Source organism: Tinamus guttatus, unplaced genomic scaffold (assembly GCF_059628265.1).
Source record: "Tinamus guttatus ecotype Peru unplaced genomic scaffold, ASM5962826v1 Tinamus_guttatus_pri_ptg000089l, whole genome shotgun sequence".
Lineage (NCBI taxonomy): Eukaryota > Metazoa > Chordata > Aves > Tinamiformes > Tinamidae > Tinamus > Tinamus guttatus.
The window spans coordinates 2,415,913-2,441,393 of NW_028288623.1; the positions used below are offsets into that span (position 1 = coordinate 2,415,913).

The 25,481-nt window shown below is 46.0% G+C and overlaps 1 protein-coding gene across 3 annotated transcripts in view; it reads right to left on the reverse strand.

Annotated features, from left to right (window-relative positions):
* Positions 1-1,570: 1,570 nt before the first annotated feature.
* The window catches only part of TYRO3 (TYRO3 protein tyrosine kinase), a 38,630-nt gene continuing 14,719 nt past the window's right edge, over positions 1,571-25,481 (reverse strand). For all 3 annotated transcript variants that reach the window (XM_088520490.1, XM_088520489.1, XM_088520488.1), the window contains 14 exons: positions 23,398-23,513; positions 20,275-20,452; positions 19,634-19,776; positions 18,202-18,346; positions 14,463-14,592; positions 13,789-13,889; positions 12,549-12,644; positions 10,314-10,394; positions 8,435-8,527; positions 7,546-7,667; positions 7,130-7,239; positions 5,944-6,103; positions 4,864-5,000; positions 1,571-1,982 (listed from right to left, as the gene is read on the reverse strand). In XM_088520490.1, coding sequence (XP_088376616.1) covers positions 1,607-1,982; positions 4,864-5,000; positions 5,944-6,103; positions 7,130-7,239; positions 7,546-7,667; positions 8,435-8,527; positions 10,314-10,394; positions 12,549-12,644; positions 13,789-13,889; positions 14,463-14,592; positions 18,202-18,346; positions 19,634-19,776; positions 20,275-20,452; positions 23,398-23,513 — 1,988 coding nt within the window. In that variant the 3' untranslated portion in view covers positions 1,571-1,606. The remainder of the gene's footprint in view (positions 1,983-4,863; positions 5,001-5,943; positions 6,104-7,129; positions 7,240-7,545; positions 7,668-8,434; positions 8,528-10,313; positions 10,395-12,548; positions 12,645-13,788; positions 13,890-14,462; positions 14,593-18,201; positions 18,347-19,633; positions 19,777-20,274; positions 20,453-23,397; positions 23,514-25,481) is intronic.

Here is a 25,481-nt window from a genome sequence, read left to right on the forward strand (position 1 = left end):
ATAACCAAATATTGGGCACTGAAGGATGGAGAGTTCTGATACCAAGTCTGCAATCTAGTTTAACATACTGGTCCCACCTTTGACAACTCAGCAAGTTATGACATTTATGGTATTTGCTTCTAAGGAAGAGCAATGTAGAATTTTAAGACATGGGATACTGCTGAGTTTTCAAGGCTTTGGAAAGAAAACAAATTAAGATCAAGCAAGTATTTAGGATAAATAGAATAAGATGTAACTGCACTTCCTTGCAAGTGCCAAGAACCACTGCACAAAACAAATGCTGATTTACATTAAAATATTAAATTATTAAAAACCACACAAGCACTTGCGGTTATAGCGAGTCAGACATGCTGATTGGAAAACAAAACCCAAAGAGCAAAACCACTATTTTTGCCCTGTAAGGCTGCAGTGATACTAGCCTATGATCTGATGTGGATTTTACAGCGTGCCTGAAGGCCTCCTTAACAGGATAGCCAGTGGTTCTCAAGCTTTTCCTTAATGAGAATCCTCTCTTTCCAAAGAGATCTCCAAATAGATCCCTTCCCCGCAGAGCACAGATCGTCCCCAGACAGATTTCACACCTTCCCTACAGCAGCTACAGCACTTGGTTATTTGCAAAAGTAATAGGACAACTAAAGAGAAAGAATGAAGTAATCCTATTTTAAAGCAAATGGTGAATGCTGCTCTCATGGAACCTGATGCAAGGCTGCAGTTCTGCAACCAGGCTGTCTGCTTCCTCTCCTGGAGGGCAGCTCCGTTTCCCCGTTGGTCCCCTCCACACGGCTTCCTCTCGATCCCTTTGAGACTGGATCTGGTCCTCATCCCTGCAGGCTGCTCACCCTCCCTTCACTTTTTAATGCCAGCTGCAAGTCTGGTGAGGCCTGAATTGGCATCAAACAGAAGACAAAAAAAATACATAAAAGTAGTACAAGGCTCGAAGAGGAATGCTGTGTTTTCCTTCCTTCTAATTTCAATGCTCCCCAAAGCATCTAAAGCTCTAAACAGAGCCCTGGCCCGAGGAAGCAAGTGTCACTGCATGAAAAATGCCAGATGTTCACATTCACTGCTGGACAGAAGCAGAACCGCAGATGGCAGTTTGAGAACCACTGAGGTAGGCAGCCAGTCTAGGCAGTACTACTGACTGAACACGAGGGGGATCTCGCCCTGTTGTCCTGAAGAACACTGTAAATACCCACTGGTGTTTTCAGAGGCGCCAGGCCCGAAGTTACGCAGCCGGAGTCAAAAACAACACGTACACGAGCGTGAGCACTGACAGAGGAGCAGGCGCAGTCAGCTCTGCCTCGGCAGGAGCAGGGCAGGGGCTCTGACCGCCCGCCTGAGTGTCCAGCTCCTCCTTTCAGAGGAACGTGGCCACCCTGTACTGTAATCCTGCTGCCCTCGTCCCGCACATCCGAGGGGCTGTGAGGGCTGAGGTCTCTCCCAGCTGCCGCCTCTGCAGCCACACGCGCAGTGGAAGCTGCAGGCGCCGCGGGGGACTCTGTGCTGCTCGGAGCCGCTCCAGACGCGGCGTCACAGACGCAGGTGCTGCGGCACCGCAGCTGCGCACGTCCCAGCCCAGGGAAGCAGTGTCACTGTTATGTACAGACTAGCAACTTTTCTCCCCTTCTGTCTCCAGCTCATACAGAAGGCTTTTGTCCTCCCCTTCCGCCACGTCTGGATGCCTCTCACCCTCAGCATCCTCTCCAAGGCACAGGGGGCTCATGATGTAGCGATAGTCACTAGTGACAGCGGCTGCTGCCCCAGCCACACTCTCCTCACTGTCCACGTCCCCAAAGGAGGCATGCAGGGCCGGCTCACTTGCAGGGACCTCTTTGTCCTTCCCGATGTTGACGTAGAGAGGATCTTGACTGGAAGAGAGCGTGGACATCCTCCCCCGAATCATTTCCAGCTGGGAGCGGAGCAGCCCGAAGCTTGGGCGTAGCTTGGGCTCAGGATGCCAACATCTGCACATGAGATCATAGCTGCAACAGAGAGACAAGAGCACTGAGTGAGGCCTCCATCCCCACTGCTTCGACACTGCTTGGGCACTTGGTACCTTCAGCAGGGTCAGGAAGCAGCTGCCTGTGGACCACCAAAATCCCTACCTGCAGGGAGACTAGCTTACAGTTTGGGTAAAGAGGCTCTTACCTTTTCTTCTTTCAGGGCAGAGAATGGCTGAGAGAAAATGGATGCTGGCAAAAATCCTAGTTCTGGCATGTATATTTGCTTGGAATTTGCAGCACTTGTTTTTTAAAACTGGACTGCATATGTTGCTGAGGTATTGCAGTTATTTAGAGATGTGCAAGAGTTTTGCAGCAACAATTGAAAAGCATAGCCACTTTCGCCCAAAACTTGCTGGTTCTGAGCTGGCACAGGAGACAGCACAGAGGCTGTTACTGTGGATCTCATTCCTTGTTCCTACCCTTTTTCAGAAGCATTCTTAAAATATCCTGTCAAAGGATGCTGAACTTTTCGGAAAAACCTTATTCCATTGCCTGTGGAGAGCTTGAATAGCACTGTAGTTATATCACGAGCCAGTAATAGCTTTTGAATGTATTCATGAGAAAAGTCCCAGTTTATAACCGCTGCTGCGGGTGACGCTGTCACGGCAAACGCGGCAGAGACCCAGTTGCAGGAGGTGCAAGTTATTTCTAGAACCTTCTTTCTCAGAATGTGTTGACTCAGGGCTCCAGGCATAGCGTCACTATCGCTGGATGACAGAGCGCCAGCGCGACCAGGAAAATGGACAACAAATACACGTAAAGGGCCACAACAGAGCCGACGGCAAACGCGCTGCTGGCTGAGGGGCGCTGGAACGGCCCTTCTCCTGCGGACGCGCTGCCTCGATGCAGCTCGCAGCCGTGCCACACAGGCAACGTCTCTCCCGAGGGCAAACGCCAGCTGGAAGCTGCGGTTGCCGCAGTTTTCCATGCGGCATGAGGAGCAGTCCCTGGCTCCGCAGCACGCGCTGCCGGGCATGGGGCTACGAGCCCCCTGCTCCGATCGCCACCCGCACGGGCTGCCCATCGGCGCCCTGCCGGCCTCCCGCCGGGCCGGCCTCCCCGCGGGCTCGTTTCGCTGGAGCCCGGCCAGGCCTGTTGTCCTCCCCAGGCATCAGCCTCAGAACTGGCAGCTGCTTCCCTAGTGCTTCTTTGTTGCCAGTTCCGAGGGAACAGGGACAAAGCACCATCTCGCAGCCCTGGCACCAAGGAGCTCTGCAGACAAACAAGCCTCAGTTAGGCTTGTAAATGGAAAAAAATCTGATATGGCCTTTGCTGGGAAAAAAGGCATTTCACGATGGCTTTTACTTTTATGTCCCTTGCCTGATATCAGCTTTATAACCCTGATTTTGACCTCACATTAGTTTTACAGAACCCTTCAGTGCTTTATTTGTCTTTATCCTGATCTACAACCCTCAAAAGTGATAGAAGTAATTCAAAACACTCCACACAATATGTAAACTTTCTACTCTGCAGGACCAAAGTAAATAATCCCTTCAACCCTCACTGCAAACAACAGAAATGTAGTTGAGGGCAAAGGCAAAGAACTGGCAGTGGCTGTAGTGAATCAACCCCAAAGCCCATCTGCCTCCATATCCCACCTTTGGCAGTGGCTGGAGCAGAAGCTTGGAGAAAGCCTGTAAGATGGAGAGGATGCACAGGAAGCTGCTGCTGGCACACCCACTCACATCTCAACAGTTTGTAGTTTAAGGGCCTCTCGAAATGGAGATTATGGGCTTTTTTTTTTTCAGTAGTTTTTCATGTATTTTTCTTGAATGCCTACTATCTTTGAGTCTCATCTATGCTTTTGTCATCTATAACATGCTGTGGCCACAAAACTCCACAGCTTTGAGCCAAAGCTGCTCACAGTAGCTGACAGCAGACTTACAAGATTTAAGCAGTGGTATATCAATATTTCCACTGAAGTTTAGGAATAGTTAAAATGAACTTCTGAGAAGACAAAAGCATACAACTTTAATAACAAGAATACATTTTTTTTGCCTCATGTAGAAAACAAGGCTAGAAACAGGAAACCACACAAAATATTCCACCATCACAGCAGGAGGAAAGGTGGCTTCCATGGGTCCCTTTTATAAACAAGGAATAGCTTGAAAAACACCCGAAAGACAGTGTAAAGGCAGTCGATACTGTTTAGGCATCTATTTCAACCCTATGGGTGTACTCCAGGAGTCTTATTTCAGCCACAGTCCCTGGGGCAATGGCTCCTGGGCACACATTTTGCATAACCTGCTGGCAAAGAGCCGGCCCTCGGCCGCTGGACAGCAAGAGAGTGGGCCTGGCTATTCTGAGGCCACAGAGGCTGCAGCTCGTGGCCGCCGGCTCCCCGGGTGGCTGCCAGAAATCATCCTGCATGTCTGAAAGCAACTGAAACCAATACCCAAAGTTTGTCTTGGTTTCCACCTAGCTCTAGAAGACACACGCCAGCCCCAGCTCTGTCATTTACTTTCCTCATTGTTTCATAGATTTTTTTTTTGGCCCTTCAGCTTTTGGGATGCGCCACGAAACTCATCTCTTTTCTTAGATGCTGGCCTGAGAAAGGTAGGAAGCAGTGAGCTTCTGGAAATGCAGTTACAGTTTCTACGAAGCCAAGAGCCTCTAAAGCTGATACTGTTCATGCTCTTGAGCCAAGTTAGCTGCTTGTGTAGCCACCACAGGTTCCAGGGAGCTCTGCCAGCAGAGAATATTTGGTAGCTAACCCAGTGACTTTCTAGTGAACGCCTCTGTGTACTGGGAAGTGGTTAGCTTCACATCAGAGTCCCAGCCAGCTGCTCCCGTTTCCTTTCAATAAGCCAAACTTCTCGAGGAATCTGATTCCATGTCAGCAGGGAGAGGAAGTACTCACACATCCTCCAGGCACTCCGGTGGCTGCTTCAGCCTGTTCCCGCTGATGAGGTAGTTGTAGATTTCTGCATTCTCAATGCCAGCGTAAGGGGTCTGCCCTCGGGTCACGATCTCCCACATGGTCACCCCGAATGCCCACTGAAAAGCGAGAGCAAACAGAGCTGGTGAACACGCAGCTCCCTGCTTGTGCTCAGAGTTACTGCTGCCTCCCACCTGCAAACCTCTCCCAAGGATCTTCCGCTTACAGGTTTTGTAGGTAGATAGTCTCAGTTTTGTGATTTTCAGCTCTATGAAGATTTTGCTTTGAAGCTCATAGATCAGATGAGCAGAGTCTATGCTCACCAATCACTAAACACCAGCTACAGGGGCTATCAGAGGTTATGTCCATCGCTTGGGGACACTGCAGCTGAGATACAAGGCTCTCCTGGCTATCTCTTCAGAGACACTGGCATGGATGACCCATAAGGCAAGTGCAAAAACATGATGGACAAAACTAACAGGAAGGTATCAGAAGGAAGGGGTGAAAAAAAATAAATGAAAAGGGGAAATGAGAAAATTTAATTTCAGGTGTTGGGTTTACTCTCTCCCCCCAAGGGAAATGTTACAGGAAGGAGTATCTAAGCTCCAATATACTTGGAGTCTAAGAAGCTCCATCAGTGCCCTCTCTGTAGGATGAACTACTATTGCTACACTTGTACATGAACAGGTCACCTTCAAAGTGTAGGAGAAGAGAAAAGAAAAAGAGAAAAGACTGCACAAATAGAAGAAAAGGAGCTAGAAAAAGGAAGAGGGAGAAGGAGGGGATTAGGAGTAAGAACCAAGGAATGAAGAACTGAAGTACAAGAGGAGCAGGTGAAAGAGGTTCCCATCTTCTGCTATACATAAACCATGCACATATATTTTTGGTCCCAAGTTCTGAGAGCAACCAGGGCAGAGGTGGCACAGTGCCTCAAACACCAGGTACCAGGCAAACACCCTTTCCCACCACCAGGGCCTTTTCCCATTCACAGCGAAGACAGAAGGATTCCTTCGCTTTTGCAGGAATACCAGCAGACCCCAAATGCGCTAGAGCAAAACTTACCACATCACTATGTGTAGTGTACAGATTATCAGCCAGGCTTTCCAGGGCAAGCCACTTCACCGGCAGTTTGGAAGCACAGCCCTGGCGATAGTAATCTCCGCTGTAGATTTTCTTAGAAAGCCCGAAGTCTGCCACACTCACATTCATGTTTTCATCCAACCTACAGGAAAGTTTGGGTGACTCAGAAAGGCATTTACTGACCAGCTCAAGAGAACAGACTTCACAGTCCCAGGTCTCCAAAGGGCCTCCTGCTTTCCTCGAAAGGACATGAAAGGGCAGAGGCACACAGCTTCCTCTAAAGGAAGCCTGCCTATTTTTAAAACAATTAAAAACAGGAAATCAGTATGAGTTTCTCTGAAGTGCCAAAGCAAGCTAACCGCTGCTTTTCCATTAGGACTATCAGGTTCCTGTCTGCACATCTGGATATTTAAATGCCATTGGAAACATGCTTCATTCCACTTTTTACTGGCTGTTGTGGTTTTCTTGGAAGGCAGAGTTCTACCTGCTATAATGGGCTGTTATGGGCTGCTATAATGGGCTTATTCCACCCTCAGGAAAGAAGCACAGAAAAAAAGAAAGGACAAAAAGGGATCTTCTCTTCACAGCAGGCAAGACGTTTTGAGGACAGGAGCAACAATGTTTGGAACATACAACCTACTAGCCATGAAATTATTTCAGAAGACATTCTCCCCATAAGCTATCATTCACCTGCTTTCTGGGAAATGCTACATGAAACTCTCCATTTCTTAAACTGTGATAATCAAGTTCTCAAAATACACACTAGAAATTATGAATATGGATTCCAGGCTATTCTGAAAGTTCCTTGCTCCTGTCACAGCCCAAACCCACTCTCTCCTGTTGGCTACCTTCAGATATGGAGCAAATAGCCCCTGCGTACACCCAGAGTGACTAATTACAGAAATATATCACAATGGAGCCTGCAGACACGTGCACCAACCAGTGCTGGAACAGTTCCCTATAAATAGGGGTGATTTAGAAGCTCAGCTGAAGTTTATAAATTTCTGTCCTTGCACTGCCTATCCATGGCTCCCCTCTGCCTACTGTCACTTAGATACAAAGACTGGCATCCCGGGACAGGATCCCTCCCCACCTCTGTCCTAAAAAGCTCTTGTGCCTCTCCCAGCCACTCCACTCTCTTTTCCCCAAAAGCTCACAGTCCACTTACATGCAGTTCCGAGCTGCAAGGTCCCTGTGAATGAAGTTTTTTGAGCTCAGATACTCCATCCCACTGGCTATGTCAATCATGAACTTGAGGAGTGTCTGAACAGGCAAGTTCTGAAAGAAATAACAGTTTCAATTCTGCTCCTGGAAACACACTGCAAAACTGCAACATTTACTGCTGGCTCATTGAGCAGGTGATACAAGGTGATACAGAGAGAGGATGGAAGGGAAGAAATGCTTCTGAAAGCCTCTAGAAATCAGTTCAGTCACTGCAACATCCCAACCCAACCCCAACTTCCACTGGTGTCAGAGTGTGGTCAACACTCAACAGCTTCAGGAGACAAATCCTGAACTGATCCGAGTATGATATCTGAACATCTACAGCCACCCAGAAGGAATTCTACAGCCAGGAAGACTTACAAAAGGGTTTTCCCCAATTCGTGACATCAGCAGAAAAGCATGAAGGTCTCCATGCTTCATAAAAGGCAGGATCACCATGGGAATTGGGAGCCGACCCTTAGGACGACTTCGTAGACTGACTCCTAATGAGGATACACAGAACAAAGGGATTTTAGCAAACCGATCAGTCCCAAGGAGAATTTCAGATCACTGTGCTTTTCTCTTGAGAACTTGAGGAATTCATGACATTTTGGATGGTAGATTCCATGCTCCAAGCTCCTTCACACAGCTTCATGCCAGGAGATATTGAGATATCTTCAATCCAGACTGCCTCACAAGGAACCCTAAGTGCTCAGTGCCTCTCAGCTTCTTATAGGACTGCCTGGAAGTGTTTCCAGGATCACTCCAGACCAGACTACCCCCAATCCCAGGGTCACCAAAGCAACCTGCACATTCTGGTGATTGTCCAGGTTTCACAGTGGTCCCCAAGGAGACCTTGCTTCTTATTCGGTATTTCAAATGGGCAAATTTCCTGTCCCCTTACTTTTCATCCACCCAGCTCTCCACATCTCACAGTGGTTCAGACATCTCTCAGATAGTCTAACACAGCAATTGCAAGAACCCAAGAAACAGCCTAAACATGGAGGTTGGTTACAAGCATATGAGAAGCATGTGTATATGTTGTGGGCACTCATGAACACTTCACCTTCCTCCAGGCCTCGCAAAAGCAACACTGACTGATACATCCAGAACTCCAGCTTGCTAAGCAGCTGCTCCCTGCAGCACCAGGCATGACTGCATTAACACTGCTGGTTGTTGACCGGCAGGGCCTGCGAGCACGTGGGGCTGTGTGGGATCCTGCAGGACGGGAGGTGCTTTTTGGCTGTGTGGAACAGCACTGCTCACTCACCAATCAGTTTAGTAACATGTGGGTGGTCAAACTCCTTCATGCAAGCAGCCTCTCGCAGAAACTCCTCAATGTCAGTTGAGGTGAAGATGTCCGCTGGAAAGAAGCGACAAGAGTCTCCGTCAGTGGCTCCAAGGGGCACTACAGATTAGCATGGTTAGAAGTTTGTTCTGTGAGACATAGCACATCCATAGCCAGATCAGCCAGCTCACAACAAGACAGAGCCTGACACTTCGTCCTGGGATGGGCGGCAGTAAATATGCACCAGGGACTTCTGGTGAATTGATTCTTGGGAGGAAAAAAAGAAAGACCTGCCGGTTAAAGCTCTTTTCTCAGCAAGAACTTTCCTTGGAAGCCATGGAAAACGTGTGGGTTAAAGATGCAAGAATTAATTAGTTAAGGGAAGCTAAATGATAATGATGGGGGAGAGTAGACAAAATTAAAGAAAATGTTGGCACCAAGCAGATGGCTTGAAAGCCCAGGCTGACATGGTAGAGCTCAATCAATCTACGGCCATGATGGCACGAAAGATCACAGCTTTTACATCTCCAAGCATGCATGATTCTTCTAATGTGCAAGGAATCTTAGTTCTTAAGTACCCACAGTTCTGGACAGCTTGGACGTAATTCAGCAGTAACATAAACCAGCATAACTCTGGAATAAGTTATTTCTTATTACTATTACTCTAGATTTATGGAAGCATATCAATATAATCTGGAATTACCCAAGGGGACTACTTCCCCTGATGCTGCTGAATTAAGTGGAAGTCTTCCAGTCCTGCTACAAGATCAGACTCAGGCTTACAGGCAAATATTCACCTTATCTGCTTTAGGCATGTAATTTGAATATGATTCAGAAGAAATAAATTCCTGAAAATAAATTGAAAATTTATTCCTTTTGATGAAAATAAATCCCTTTTTTTTTTTTTTTTAACAGTCAATGGAGAAAGGAAGATACCTCTGGAGGGCAATACAGAGTTCCCAGTTTAAATGCCTGAAGGTAAGCAGTTTGACTACTCCAAAGGAAATAGCAAACTGATCAGAATTACTGTTGAAACTGGAGAAAATAATGCAATTTATGGTAACGTGGTATTAGTTTATTTAATTTATTCTGTGAGAGCCAGAGTCAGCTGTAGAGATAAGCAAAGGTGACTCTGCTTTATGTCAACCACAGTTAGTTTTGGTTCTGTGGGCAACACAGGCAAAGTAACATAGGTTAACATGTATGTATATGCACACATATATGTATATATATGTACACATCCATATTTGCTTTGACTTATACCTGCATGTTAACTCTTCTTCCTGCTACAGACTTCTGCCTAACGAGCACGTTACTTGTCTTTGTTACATACACTCACCAAGTGACAAACCAGATGGCAGTCAGGCTGCTTTGTCACCTATACCTAATTGATAATGTTTTTTGTGGATTCAGCCCAAACACTCTTCTGTTTATCTTAGGGTATCTGATCAAAAGAAAATGTTCCCTCATTGCTGAATTATTAGGGACAACCGGATCTGACTGAGCTGCCTACAGCACAGGAATGTAATGTTATGTTGAATTAAGTAAGAGTGAGTAAGTGCACCGAGTAAGATCTTCTGTTCACAGAAGCAGCTGTGGCTTTAACTTGCTTTTGGTTACACTCCCTATGTGGTAGGTGCGGTTCAATCAAGCTGGAATTGATTCCCCCAGAAAAGCTGACACGACTAAAACATTATGTAAAACGAATGGGACAGAAAATATGAAGTGGCTGGATAGGAAGCACAGAGAAGAGTAAGGAGGAACACTTGGGCGTGTCTGCTGGAGAACAGGACTATTATAGTGTTTAATCTCTGCAAGCTCTTTCCCCGTATGTGCTTCAGGTAGCCCTGCTCCCACTTACCTTTCAGCATCTTCACAGCCACTTTCTGGAAAGAGCCATCATCCAGCTTCAGTAACGCCTCTCGAACTGACCCAAATTCCCCTGTGAAATGATCACAGCAGGCAGTGAGGGAAGACTTTCTAGTGAAGAAGTATGATTCACAGCAGGCTCGCTACAGGGGTCACTGAGAAAGAAGCTAAGCAACCACAAGAAATGCAGTTTCCAGTCCATTTTTCATTCTGCAGTTCCAGCCAGCAACTATCAGCATACGAGTGCCTAAAGGAGGGAGGAAAACCACCAGACAGGCCACTGTGCCGGCAGTCCAGAAGGCAAACAAGCAGGAGGGAAAGCAGTCCTCTGCCAGCTGGGGATGCAGAGTCAGGACATGAGCTGTGGTGCCAGGCAGACGTTCCTGGGGAAGCTGTACTGCGATAAAGCTCTACTGATATAGCTGAGTGAAGCCCTACTCAAAAAGGGGGCTACCGGACAGAGCAATAAGCACATATGTTGGCTGAGGAAGTTCTCAGCGCTTGGAGCCCCTGGCAGCTGTCAGAGTTGACAGTCCAGTACTGATGCCAGGATTCAATCAACTGAGACACAACCAGGCCTCACCTCGCTAAGTTCAAGGAACAACTTCCATGACTCACTGCTGATCAGACTATAGACAAAACGCTTCGTTACCTACACCAAGTGTTTACCACGTACGTTCTCTAAGGGAGACAAGATCCAGTGTGATGCGCCAAATCCTCTTTAAATTATTTTAGCCTGATATGGCCTTATGCCACAGTGCAACAGCCTCTTTGCATTAGTTTTGACTCCAGATTTATTCTCTCTCTGATTTTGTAACTGCTTACTCCATTCAAAATGCATTAGGGCAACTATGGTAGTGGAGAGAAAGCAAAACACAGCACTCATGACACCTACCTCAAAAGCATTATCTTTTCAACAGTGTCTTTTGCTGCAGCATGGAATAAGCAGCATCTTGCAGCTCATTCTGCAATAACCATAAGCATTCTGAGCCCGAGATAATATAGATGTGCCCTCTTCTAACCACAGCCCTGATCACAGGGGTGAGAGCACGGACCTGACAGCACAGAACAGACCCTGCCAGCCAACAGCTCCCACCACAGCTATCCTGCAACATGCCCTTACTGCCTGTTTCCATTCATTACCAGCCACAGGACCAGCCCAGAATGGTTGGTGCAGGACCCCAGAAACTAGCCAAGAGATGACACTGTTTAATTTCTTAGCATTGCTAAGTGCTCTGAAACCTCTCCTGCAGGAAGGTCACCTTCCTGCTGCGAAAGAAACTTTCAGGAACACTCTTATTCTGGGAGGGCTGGAGTGGAAGAATGCTCCCAGAGGAGCAACGCCAGAGAAATGCACTAAAACAAGTATTGCTATGAAAAGGAAGCCAAGCACTTCAGCTCCCTTCTACTTACGACCTATGACTTACGCCCCTCTGTTAGACATTGGTTTATCATTAAAAGCTTTCATATTTGTTCCTAAAGATTGCCTACAGCTTGAAAAATTGGGAAAGATGATTCAACAATTAGTACATTAGTCTGCAGTCAGAAAAATCTGAATTCAAATACGTTTTCCTAGAGTATCTGGGTCAACCTTTTAGCTAAAGTTAACCTAACTTTACTCTGTCCAGCCTTCTGATCAGAGAAATGTCAGAGACACCTGTGCAGGAAATCCAGCTATCCCAGAAAGAGCAGCACCTAAGGGCCTGAACTAATGAGGACAAATGCCAGAAAAATACAGTGCCTGTTCTAAATGTGCCTCTTCAACAGCCCGAAATAAAATCCTGGAGCCAAATCATCCCAGATGTTGAGAATATCTGAAACTGTATCAACACATTTTGAGGGCTTGGCGTTTTTGTGGCAGATCATCTCTGTCTCTGTATTGCCTCAGGCCATTTGAATACCTGCTTGTGCAAATGGAAGGAATTCCTTTGTTTAAAGCTCTGAAAGAAATTCACGTACCAGTGAAGCAACAGCACTTTGGAAAGCTGAGCACACAACTACAGCTCATGACTCTGTAGAGCCACATTATAGGTACGGCTTAGCCAATATCCTCTTAGTTATGTGAAACCTTTGAACTGTTTTATCCCAACCAAAGGGAAAATACCATTTCAATTGCCATCTACAAGCATAAGGAGAGAAAAAATGCTTAGAAGGCTTTGCCCTACTCAGCAGCACTAAAAGAAGGAGGACTTTTAATGTAAAGCTTTGTTCAGGTTTTGGTTCTTACCCTTGCCCAACATCCTTCCCAAGGTGAACTGCTGTTCCTGGATTAGGACATCTTTGAGTTTTGTCTTTAGCTCATCACTGATCCCCACACTTTCCACTGAAAAAAAAAAAAAAAAAAAAGAAGTCAAATAAGGGACAATTAAATAATTAAGTATTCTATGATGACATCAAGAACTTCCTGTTTGTCCGTCTCCCTAATCTCCAGTCCTATTCCTTTAATGCACACAGGAAAACCCAGAAGAGGCAGAGCCCTCTCCATGTCCTCTAGTCTCACTACAGATAAGAAGGCAATAACTTCCAAGCACAAGAAAATCTCTCTTTCGGTACCAACAGCACCAAAAGGGAGAAACTGCCATAACACCAGCCTCAATCACACACCATGAGCAACTGGGATATAGACTGCTGAAGATAACTAAGGGACACAGGCTCATACAGCTTCATTTACATTGAAGAAGCCACACCAGTTTTCAGTGCCTGGCCCCCAGACGATTTTCAGTACAAGTCTGGCAGTACCTGACTGAAAGGGTAACACATGCAACAGTGCACAGTCACTAGATCAGTGGAGAGGTCTCAATCTAGGAGAATGAAATCAAGGGCAGTGGGAGCGCCACCCTAACCAGCATGCAGCAGCACCACGGAGCATCTTGCCCTCACTGAGCCAGGAGGCAGAAGAGCAGTGTAACTCTAAACAGTTTGAAAAGCCACCAGTCCTTAGCAGCTGGGACTGACCAGTTGTTTCACACACGCAACACTGTTCAGCAGACTTGAGTTTATATTGCACTGTTTATAATATTAAGTCATATCCATTTCACTATTACATTGCATTAGTCTCAGAAGAGTCCCAGTAGCGTGACACTGGGATAGTGCTAAATTTGTGCTTTATACTAAATGGTGCTGTGCATCTGTTAGGGCAATGACTATTTTGGCCATTCACCTCTGTCAACCACAGCTCAAATGCAACACAGTGGCTTCAGTCTAGGCTGTGATGGATACCTATCCACGAGGCAGATCAGCCTGGATGGCCTCCCAGGGCTAGATAACAGAAGGAGTTAGCACAGACGAGCTATGAACACTTTTTTAAAGAATCCCCTATCACCCACTCACACAGCACCTGGATCTTACTATGAATTAATCCTATGTTGTTTATCTAAAAACATGAATTCCAGGCAAAACAGAGACACGGCACAGCACATGCATGAACGTGGCTTCTCAGGCCAAGCAACTCAAGCCATTTTACTCACATGTTGCTTCAATGAGCTCTGGGCCCTCCCTGTTGAAAGACCTGGCTGCTCTGAAATGGACGGCTGGATCCCCTCTCCCAACCACACTGCCGAAGGCATGGCTAGAAGGAGAAAAAAAAAAAAAATACACGGGGCCATGAGACCATGCGGGGACACTCTGGAGGGGGTGGGATCCTTCAGAAGCAAGGCTGTGATTAAAGGGCTCCTCTGGGGGTACCTGAGAGAAGCTGCAGGCTGCAAGCACTGCCTAAGCAAAGAGCAGCTGTGAGATGAGCACCACGATACTCTGGATCCAACCCAGAAGAGCACAGAAAACAGAGCAAGATTCATTTGGAGGTCTTCTTTTCATTAAATTACAACAATGCAACAGTGCTAAATACTTAAACAGTTATATTGATGCTAGCTGTATTTTAATACTCTAGTACTTAAAGCCCAGTCATTAAGGTAACAATTCTTCTGCTGTTTTTTCGTCTTGTCAGTTATAAGAAAAGGTAGGACAGTTTCCTGGTAGACTTTAACTCAGAGTTACCCCCCCACATTTGTGAAGAGTTATCCAAAGAATGGACAAGAAATACTTAATCCACAACATTTCTTGAAAAAATAGCAAACCAGAAACAATATTGGAGGAGAAAGCAACCACCTCCCTAACTGCTCCATAGAGAATCTCTCCTTACCCAAAGCGAGTTTCCTTTCTTCTCTTTCGAAGGAGAATAAGAGCCAGGGCAACAGCTGTGACCAGAGCTGTGAGGATGCCCAATGCCACAGGAACCCAGGATGTCCCATAAGGAGGTTGTCTCTGGCCACCTAGATGGAGGAGAAAACACCAGTCAGGAAGTAGGAGACTGTCAAAGATGAATAGACTCTACTGGGATGTCTCTTTTTGATTTTCAATAGAAAAGCCATCCTCCTGTATTTGGTGCCAGGAGTGGGGTCACTGTGCACTAGAAGGCAGCACAAACAGCTAGTCAGCCAACCATCAAAGAACTATCTGTTTAACAGGGTAAAGGCAAAGCAGATCTGGTCATTGGAAACTAGTCTCAGTTTTGAGCACCTTAAAAAGATACTCCTCCAGATTATACTACTTTACATGAGATCATAATCTGGAGCACTTTCAGGTGGAGTCTCAGGACAGCAGTGTTGCATTTTGCAGGCAGGTTTCATTCTGCCCTACTTGGGGCAGTGAGGGGAGTCTCAGCAAGGTGCAGGAGCTACACGGTGCTGTCCAACTCCCACCCAGATAACATTTTGTAAGACAATAGCTCCTGATAGCAGTTTGCTGAAAATAATTACGTTTCCCCTCTCACCTCTTCTACAAAGAGGGGCACCCTGGGGAATTTGGTGTAGGCTGTAGATTCTCAAAGTTGCAGGACCTACCTGAATAAGTCACTAGGGAAGCAAGATACTACAGCAATACGTTTTTGAAGAAATAAATGTTATCTATGCTTGGCAAACAACAGAAACTAATCCAGTTCCCCAAGAGATGACTTTTCCTCCAAATACAATCGCTAAAGATTAAATGCCAGTTGAATGGATTTGTTAAAATTTAGCATAGCCCTCATACATATTCTTTCTTCTTAAAGAATTTGGAGGTAACAGGTCCCAAAGTATTTCCTTCACCTTGGCACTTGCTTGGTGACCTTTAACCAAGATTTGGAGGAGCTTCTGCTTAGATGTATGCTGGGCAAAAAGGAGTCAGTTTTGCTGGAAAAGCTCTGACCGGTAAAAGGCTTTTAAGGCTTGACTACCAGCTGCATTTCAAACCTTATCATTCAAGTATTTAAGGAATAGGTAAGTCTAGGTAAGACATAAGGAGTCAGAACATAAACACTGGAGTTCACTGAGGAAGCAAAACAGTACTTCCCTTGCAACAAATTATCAGAGCAATGGCACCCACTCATCAGCAGTCTTATCTCTTCCCACCCAGGTTTTACAGGCCCTGTACACTTTTTGCCCTGCCTTTTGACCTGGCCTTTGAGGCTACCAGTGAGGACAGAGAAGGATCAGAAACAGAAATGCAACCAAAATATGATCGATTCCAACCCTCTTCACAATTCCAATTGTGGAGAGGGTTGGAATCGATCATATTTTGGTTGCATTTCTGTTTCTGATCCTTCTCTAGTCCTCACTGATAGTTAATGATAAGCTTCCCTCCCCCTGCAGTGAGACAAACCTCTTTTGGACTGTTTTGGCAGTCTCTGCTAGCTGGCCTGCTGAGATAGCAGGGATTTAGGTCACTTTTGGGGGGTGGGGTGGCAGCGGGTGCCCTGCAAATGGAGGCCAGATGAAAAACCAAACAAAACAATTCTCCCTCTCCCTAAAGCACTGGGAAGCGGGAGCCCAAGTAACGCCGCCCACGGCTTCCAACAGGCACGTCGGAAACGGGGTGGAAGGCTGTAAACTCCCACTCCTCTCCCTCTGCCTGGCACTTCACTGCTTCCCACACCTTCCTCAAACCTGGAGGGCCCAAGTAAGGCCTGAGTTTCCTCCCCCAGACCTGTCATTCTCCCATCTCTTGTGCCTCCCTTCCAACAACATATGCCTTAGGACTGCACAAAGCAGACAAGACAGTATTATTAGATGAGCTTAAATGAGTGTATTTAGGAGCATTTTGGCAATGAAAGAACCCTTTTTATTTCTGCAGTGGTTCTTTTATCGCCGAGGTGTACAAAAACCATTCAGGGTCCTCTCCTGCATATGATTACAAAAATTACAGATAGAAAAAGAAAATAGACTATTCAGTTCTCCCAGAAATGAAAGCATTTGCTTCTGAAAAATGTTAAAATAATCTTTGTAATAGTACCCAAGATCTCTGCATAGGCAGGGTGGAGCTCCCACTAGCTTGCTGTGATGACAAATAAGACAAAGTTTATACAGGCTTAGTCATCCTTACTGCTGCACTGGGAGCTGGTCAGAAACCACTCCTGGCATTTCTCACATAAAGCAACCAGTGCCAGCCTACTATTTTAGGAAAGGAAGCAACTTATATTTTCTACCAGCCCTGAAACAAAGCCGCAGTCTTTCTGCAGCTCTGCCATCTAAGGCCTGTCAGCTTTTCCACAGTGAACCTTTATTTCCAGGCTGTTATGCTTGTGAACAAATGTATGTGCTTCCAGACAGTGTTTGGCCAAAACAAGCATCACTCCTGATGCTACTTTTCTGAAGTGGGTTGTAAATAAAAGCAAATGTTTTGTGCTTTCAGGATTGCCTTATTCCAGCTCCCTGTAAAATGTAAGCCCTACACATTCCCTGGAACTTCTTGCCTGTGTTGGCCATTTTCCAGAGGGTTTTTCTAGTCCTTCAGGTACTTTTCTTTTGACTTTGGGTATCACAGATAACACCTATGCAAAAGGCAAGAGAAACATCGCCTGAGGGGAGGCCCTCCTCTAGTAGAGTCTGCTTAGTCTTCACATCACGTTATTCTGCTTTGAACAAGTTGGGGACTCTGATCCTGCAGTGACTGTGAGCTCCCACATAACCACCACGGGTGACTTCTTCAGGCATCAGGTGGCCAAAGGGCCTTTCTGAGAAACACACTCATCAGAACCAGCTGCAGCTAAGGCTGCATCCTGGGCCCCTCTCCCCCACCTTCTGCTGGCCTGGAAATGCCAACCCGGGTCCCCTCGGCACCGCCAATCACGGAGGGGTCCGGAGGAATTAGTGTCAACACGATTCTCCAAAGGACATGTCGGGCAGCAGGAAAGCAGCAGTGGATGGATCAGCACCAAAGAGCAGCAAATGCCTCCTGCCCCACCACAGAGGCTGGGAGCGCAACCTCAGGAGAGCCGGGATTTTGCAGACTTGCGCCTCACTGGTCTTCTCATTTCTGGTCTATATTTTGTTTCTGAACTTCCTCTCAGTTGTTTTTCAGTTTCCTTCTTCTCTGCCTTCCAGTCATTTCTCATACACAGTCCTGCCCCTCTCTTTAGACAGGCTCCTATTTCCCCTCCACTGTGAGATCCCAGAGGCAAGTGCATCAACACACATGGACCAAATTGCCCTTTTATTACCATTCTCCACACAGGCATGTTCTTCCCCCACAAGCATACCCTTCTGAACGTTCAAAATGTACAGCACGGCCTCTGAACCATTATTTCACACTTACACCAGCAGTTAGGCTTTTCCTTTGAAACACTCCACTGGTTTAATTAAAAAAAAAAAAACACTTTAGTAAAACCATGGCAAAAAAAGAGATGTATGGTAATGGTTTAAATAAGGTTCAGGAATGACCTCTAATTAAACCAAAGAAGAGAACTTGCATTAGACACAAAAGTAGCTGTTATTTTGTTTAAACTAGCTTTTTAAGTGTTATTTAACTTCCATTCCACCTGATTATACACAGTCTTGGAGAAACACAGCAGCCCCGCTACTTCTGACTTTCTTGCCCAAGATGCTGGGCAGGCAGTGGAAACTCACCCATGACCTCCTGGGCTTCAAGCAGGAAGAGCTCACTCCAGGGCCCACAGCCTGCAGAGTTCAGCACACACACCCTGATGATCAGGTCTTTGAGAGGATTCCACATGGTGAGATTAGCTTTTGTCTCCTGCACGATCATCTCCCCCTGAAAGCAAACAGCAACATAGGATAAATTGTCATAAGAGGCACCTAGTAAAAATGTAATCTTTAAAACAAATCAGTACTGTGCCTTTTACGGTGCTAAAACACAGGTTTAGGGTTTTGACTCTTGGGTTCCAATCTCAGCTTTGCCACTAACTTGGGCTGTCATCTGGGGTTTCTCTCCTCTAAGATTGCTAATAGTTTCCCAGGGCACAGTGAAATATGAGGTGTAATGCTTTCCTGCTTTGAGATCTTTTCATGAAAGTTGCTATAGTAATGTGGGTTTTTTCCTCCTGTTAAAACACACAATTCCTTCTTCTGTTTTAAGCACAAAGATATTCTAACATACTGCAAAGCATCTGACACTTTGAATCCAAAGGAAGAGACTGTCTTTTTCAACTTGTTCACCAAATTTCAAACTGCTGCTGAAATTTCATGTTCAATTGAATGAATTCAATGAAATTTCAACTTTCTCATAGGAGGACAAAACCAACATATTTTCCATAATTTTGGGGATCTTCTAGATATGCATCATTTCCAATAAACACATGAAGATTTGGCTGCCACTTCTACATTTTAAATCAATGGGAATTCACAATAGGAGTGAGTCAGTGAGGCTGACCTAGTATGAAATGGGTCGTAAGAGATGAAGTCCCTTTCCCTCTAGCTATCTGTTATTACAGGCTTGTTCACCATTAATAACCATTGGTGAAATTTAAGAAGGGAAAAGCCATAAGAAATAATGCTATGAACTTCAAAGGCAGATACTTGTGAAAGGTCAGTACCGAAGATCAAATGAAAGGCCTTCTCCCCTGACAGAGTGCCTTTAAGCTCCTTCCATACTATAAATGAAATAAAGGAATCCACAACATTTTATTGTAATTTATAGTATAACTCATGCACTTGTTAAATACACCTGTGCTGCTAGGATTTGAAAACGCAAGTCCAAGTCAAAGGAAAAAGAAAGCAGAGATCCTGCCACTCTGTCTCAGCAGCTTTCGGGACAGAACTTGAGAGAGGGAGAATGAACTGAATTCTCCCTCCGTCGTCCTTGTACAAGGAGCAGCTGGAAACTGATCTGTCTGCAGACGAACATTGAAACAAAGGATTTTATATGCGCAAGGAATACAGAATTGAGCCCAAGCATCAGAAGCCACAACATTTACAGAAAAGCCATGTCGAGAACCTCACCTAGGTCTCAGTGGGTGATAAGGGACCTAACACCTAAGATTTAATCTGTACATCTTCCACTTCTGCATCCAGTGGCTCAACTCCTGTCAGAATCTGTTACCTGAGTTACATTATCCTGAATCCACTCCAGCCTGTATCCCAGGACATTTTCTTCCAGCATGTCTGGAGCCACATCTTCCCACTCCAAAATCAGACCAGGCTCCCTTTGGATAATATGGATATTTTGTGGGGTGCTGCTTGGAGCTGAAGACAAAGGACAAAACACAATCATTCAGCGCAGTAAAATAAGGTACTATCAACACTGTAAATCGCTGAAAAGACAACTTGACTTTCTTTCTTGAGATCAGCCAGAGGAGAGAGTGCGAGAGGAGAAAACAACAGCAAGTCATCAATCACCATTTTTGGCTTCAAGTGGAGAAGATAAGGTTAAACCAGTATCTCTTGTTTTGCTGCTGTCTCGTATTCCCAGACTCCAAGGACCTCAGAGACCCAATGGGACATACGCACAGTGTACATAATCCCTGTGGCTGCATCAACTTCTGTCTTACACATCATACTATTAAGTGCATTTGACTGACTACAAATTATTATTTTATTTTACTGAAGGTATGGCAGAAAATGGATCTGATTCATTCATAGGACAATTCCCAGACATCTGTTGAGATATCCCAGGAATTAAATACCATGATGCTTTTGACCCAGCCTTAAACCTGCTTTCCTGCTTGTCTGCTGTGTGCTTACCAAGCTCCAGAGTCTGGAAGTAGACGCGCTCCGTGAAAGGGGAGCTGCCCATCTCGTTGCTGCAGCGCACGCGGACGCTGTAGTTGGTCGAGTGCTTCAGGCCTTGCACGCTGGAGGCAAAGGGGGGCACCGGGGCAACCTCCGTGGACAGCTCCCGGCCTTCCGGCGATTCTGCCACCTGGGCCAGGAGTGAAGGGAAACAGGCTGTCACCACTAGCTGTGTGAATAGCGGCTCTGTAATCGCTGCACTTTTAGGTCAGGAACATGTAGAAACAGATCGGGCACTGCTGGTGTTTAAAATGCTGGAAAGGGAGCTGTCTAACCCAGAATAACAAGCCATGCCTTTATTTTGTTTAAGTGAAATCTCTCTTCTAATTTGGCAGCACAGGGATTTTCTGTCAGCTGAAAGTTTGGTTCCATATTTTAAAATATTTCCTTATCTATGTTGCAAATATTGTATTATTACTTTAAAAAAAAAGAAAAAAAAAATACTTGTTGCTCTGAGTGCTGGCTGTTTGCTTTTGAGACTTGTCTAAGCTTGGGCAGTGAAAATTGTTAGATCAACTTTCCTGTTGCCTATTGCCATCTTTTTCTGAACTCCTTTTCCAGATGTTTGTATATTTGTACAGTCTTGCAATAAATAACAGACACAGCAGACACGGGTAGCTTGACTCACCCAAACTGTTTCAAATTAAACCGAAAAGAAACTTGCTATCACTCCTGCAACTCCTTTTGTTTTTTAAGTCTAAACACTTGAGTGACACAAAGGTTAAGTTAAATCTAATCTCACGGCTGATTTAAATGCACATGCAGGTTCAATGTTCCACCTGCTTTTGTACTGACAACAGCAAGAGTCTCCTGCAGGGCTGCCAGGCTCAGCCCTTCTCTCTTCTCAAGTGCAAATGAGAGCTCAGAGCTGGCAGGAAAGGCAAGGAATCCTCACAGAGGTGAAACACTCTCAGGGACTTCCTATTCTCTTAAAACCATAGCAGTCTTTCTGCCTACCCTTCTTCCACTCATTCTCACACACTTTTGGCCCAGTTTATTTGGCTAATAAAAAGGAAGATCTCAAGTTTCCTAATGGAAGGACATGTTGTTCTCGCTGTCAATCAGTGCCCTGCAAAGCAGGCAAAAAAGCAGATGGAGTTTAGCACACAACCCTGTCACTTTGCTAACGCGTTTCTGCCAGGAGCCTGCTATCTCCCCCCCATTCCCTGGGCTGCAGCTTGTGAGAAAGGTGAGCAAACAGGGTGCCTTTCTGCACGGTCCCCCTCGGAGGTAACGTGCCCATGCGAACTCGCGCTGCAATGGGGCTCCACTGCCATCGTGGACTGCCAGGGAAGTGGAGCCGGGCATCACCCCAACCCTGATCTTCCGCGAGCTCCTGGCAGGAGCACAATCCCGCTCTCCCTGGGAGCCGGGAGCGGGCGCATTCTCACATGGAAATGTGGGTCAACGGCTCTCGCGGGATCCGAGCCATGGGAGAAACAGTGAGAATGAACCGTGGCACTTAAGCTGCCAAAGACTACAGGAAACATCACTTTTTATCAGCGGAGGATTAGTGCCAAGTTATCATGTTCCCAGATCCAAACACGGGCACTCTGACTCCCCCCAAATGGGACAAAAAAGTCTGAGAGGCTTTGAGGGGCGGCGGGGGGGGGGGGGGGGGGGAGAGACTGCTGAGTGGGCAGAATGGGAGCTGCTCATTCAGCCTCTTCGCATCATCCCTTCCCCTTCCCAGCGCTCGCCCCTCCAAAAAAGTGTGAGGGGGAGCTCAGAACACAGGGATTAGCACTGCTAAAGCTGAAGGGCACGACAAGCAGAGAGAATAGGCTGTTCCAACTGGAGCTAACTCGGCATTGTAAAACAGGGGAAGAAAACCATTTTGAACAGCACACGAACAGAGGCAGCAACAAAAAGCAGCAACCAGAGCCAGCAGCAAAGCCAGCTATATTCAGGTCAACTTTCTGCCAGAGAGTTAAATCAAGATGATAGTTTCTTTTTTCTTACAAAAGGGAATAAACATCAGAGCATGAAATCTCTGGTTTCCTCCCTGCCTCTCCACATAAGAGGAGAGCGAGTGAATTAACTTGGTTGCTTCCAGTATATTTTGTGCTTATAATACTTCCTCATCTACATAGTTGGCAACACCCCATAGAAATTCCACTCCAGCTCACATTAGTGCTGTAATCAGGTAGGGAAAGCAAAGGGGCCCCCTGTTCACACCTGACAGATAAACCCATATGGAATGTGCCTGGCTCTCCTTGGTCTGCTTGCTTCAGAAATCACCTTTTCTTTCTGTTACTCTGATATAACTGTAAAATAGGAACAAACAGCTTAAGTGTGTAATGCAAGAAAGCTGGCCTGAAGTTGGACACATACCATTGTTTCCAGGAATCTAAACAAGTGTTGCATTTTTCCAGAGATGCTCAGCACCAGCAGGAGCTAAAGGACGCCTTGAATTTTGTGGGCAGAACTGATCTTGGGTAATGTGAGACCCAAACAAGATTTAGAGGCAGGGCTTTCAAACACACAAATACACCTTACTGTCCCCAAAGAGCCCAACTTACCTCTGCCTCCCCCCTCATTACCACCTTCCTGTATCATGTCTTCTACTCGCAAGGTCCTCATCTCCTGGGCTCATTAGTACCACACGATTCCAGCGTTTCCTCTGGCATTGCAAAGGACAGTGCAGGGGTGGCACAAGAATCCCAGGTGACTGAACGGCACCGGAACAAGTTACCATGGGCTGCTTGCTCCAAACCAACAGAACATGTGCTCACCCTGCAGCCATATAAAGTCACTTCCCATAGCGTGACATGTGCTCCAGAAGTGAGACTCTGCACAGGACTGGCTGCCACAGAGCAAGAGACCGGGTAAGTTGCTGGGAGGGAGAATCAGGCCAAGTCAGGCTCAAATGCTTAGCAGGGCAGCTCATTATTCTCAAAACTGGCTCTGCTTTTTGGCACTTGCACATGCCCTACGTTGCATCCTGTTAAGTTTCCATGTTTTAAAACTGTGGAATGCGAGTGTGAACACTATTATGAAGCAGCTAAGAGAGCAACAGGCAGCTCAAGAAGCGGGGTGGCCAGGGCAGCCCCACTCTCCCCGGAGGGCCCATACCTGGAGAGTGCAGGAGCGGAGGGGAGAGCGGCCGTCAAACCCCGGCACCCACACGACGCTGGCGTTGCTGCTGCTGACCTGGCTCACCGTCACGTTGAGAGGCGGAAGAGGCATCGCTGCAAAGGAAACAAAGAAGCTTTTCAGCACACGCAGTAGGTATTCACATGGAAATGGTCAGAGGCTTGAGGCTAGAAACTGTGACAGAACTGGCGCAAAATAATGTCTTTAGAGAGTGTCCTGTGAGTGTTGTGAATGCAACTATTATCACAACATTGAACAACCTATTTGCATCCATTCTTTAGGGGAGGAGCACCCTTGCTTGTTACATACAGCTGATCTCTGATAGCAGTGCTGGTGTGTGATGTTTACACCTCCACCACTCAGCCCTCCTCCCTAGCCTCTCCCTTGCAATGCATGACTCAGCCTTGCAGACATCACTGTCTGTGGACCTAAATTTGAACTAAATTAGGGCTTCAGAATTCCTCCCTTGGCTCTCAGTCTAGCCCTCAAAACAGCTCTGCCAGCACAAATTGAAGGGCGGTTTCCTGTAGTGACCAGAATACCTTCCAATTGGATTTGCAGCTGACCACTTCGGACTGCGAAGCTGCTGCCTCCAGGTGTCCATTACAAACATTTTGGAACACTTAGGGACACAGCCTGTATTAAAAATTCTGCTTTCTCCAGGCTGAAGATTAATTCAGAAGGCACTTCTGATTTTATAGAGGGGGAACTTGAGGCAAAGGGAGAACAAATTACATAACTGGTATCATATGACAAATTAATGGCAGAATCAGGAACAAAATCAAGATTCCTAAACCAGGCATCTCATCAGATGTTTGCGCTTCCAACTGCCACAGAGGAGCACTGAGCTCTGACCAGGCACCTCCATCTCTGCAGGGCTGGTTAGGATATTGTCATATTAATACACTCTCCTCAACTCACTGCTAGAACCCCACAACACTTCCCTTTGCTCTTTTTTTTTTTTTTTTTTTCCTGCTACACCCCTCTTCCCACCATCCTCTTTTCATTCCTGAATCTCTATTTGCATCTAGTCCACTTCACTCTTGAAAAAAATACCAGCTTCATGAACACCAAGCTCTCCCTGAGCTTTTGGTTGTTTTTAGCATGCATATGTGTGTGTGCGCGCACACAGAAGGGAAGGGAGGCAGATCACTGGTCCAGGATAAGTACAATAAGCTCTCTGCCTTTCAGTGAAAGGTCTCTGAATTAATACAGATTTTTTTTTTTCTTTTTTTTTCCCCTCCTCTTCTATTTCTTTCCATTGTTATCTCGGGTTTTTAAGCTGGTAAGATCTTTGGAAAGAAAAAAAAAGTTTTTAAGCTTACTTTCACAGCTATGCTAACTTGAATATCATTGAAACATTGCTCCTAATGTAAGCCTTGCACAAACATACTCATAGATTCTGAGTTTAGTGACAGGTTTTCTTCAACACTGGATGACAAGCCCAAAGAAGGTATCAGCTATAAAGCCCACAAGAACAAATAATCTATCGAATCTACTTTGTAGCATACACAGTCCCTAGAGAGGATTATTTTGCTATCACCTTCCCACAATTCTGCTACACTTAGACTGGACGGACACATTTCCCCATCGGCTGCTGGAAAAACGTTCTCAGTGTTTTCTGGGGTGCTGTGAAACACGGGATATGACCATAAGTGTCTTAAGCACACACACAAGGGAAGGCAAAGCCAGTCCAAAAACAGCAGCTTGAGTGTTAGGATAATTCGAGTTAACTTCCTGCGTGTTTGTAGAGTGCCTGGAACAACGGGGCTTTGTGCACGACTGGGCGCTGTGGGCTACAATAACAGTAATTTTCTGCTTGGAGAACACCCAGCACATTGTGGGCACTACAGAGAATAGATAATGAACCACAACAGCAGCAAATTTGAAGAAATGTTAACAGCTTAAAAGTGTCCTAGCAAAAATATTTGCCTCTGGAAACACAGAAGAAACAAATTGTTTAATAAATTGTAGAAAAACTTCAGAGTCCTCATTAGCACATGAATCTGTGCAAGAGATCACACATGTACAGACGAATACTCCTAAGGGTAATTCCACTTCAG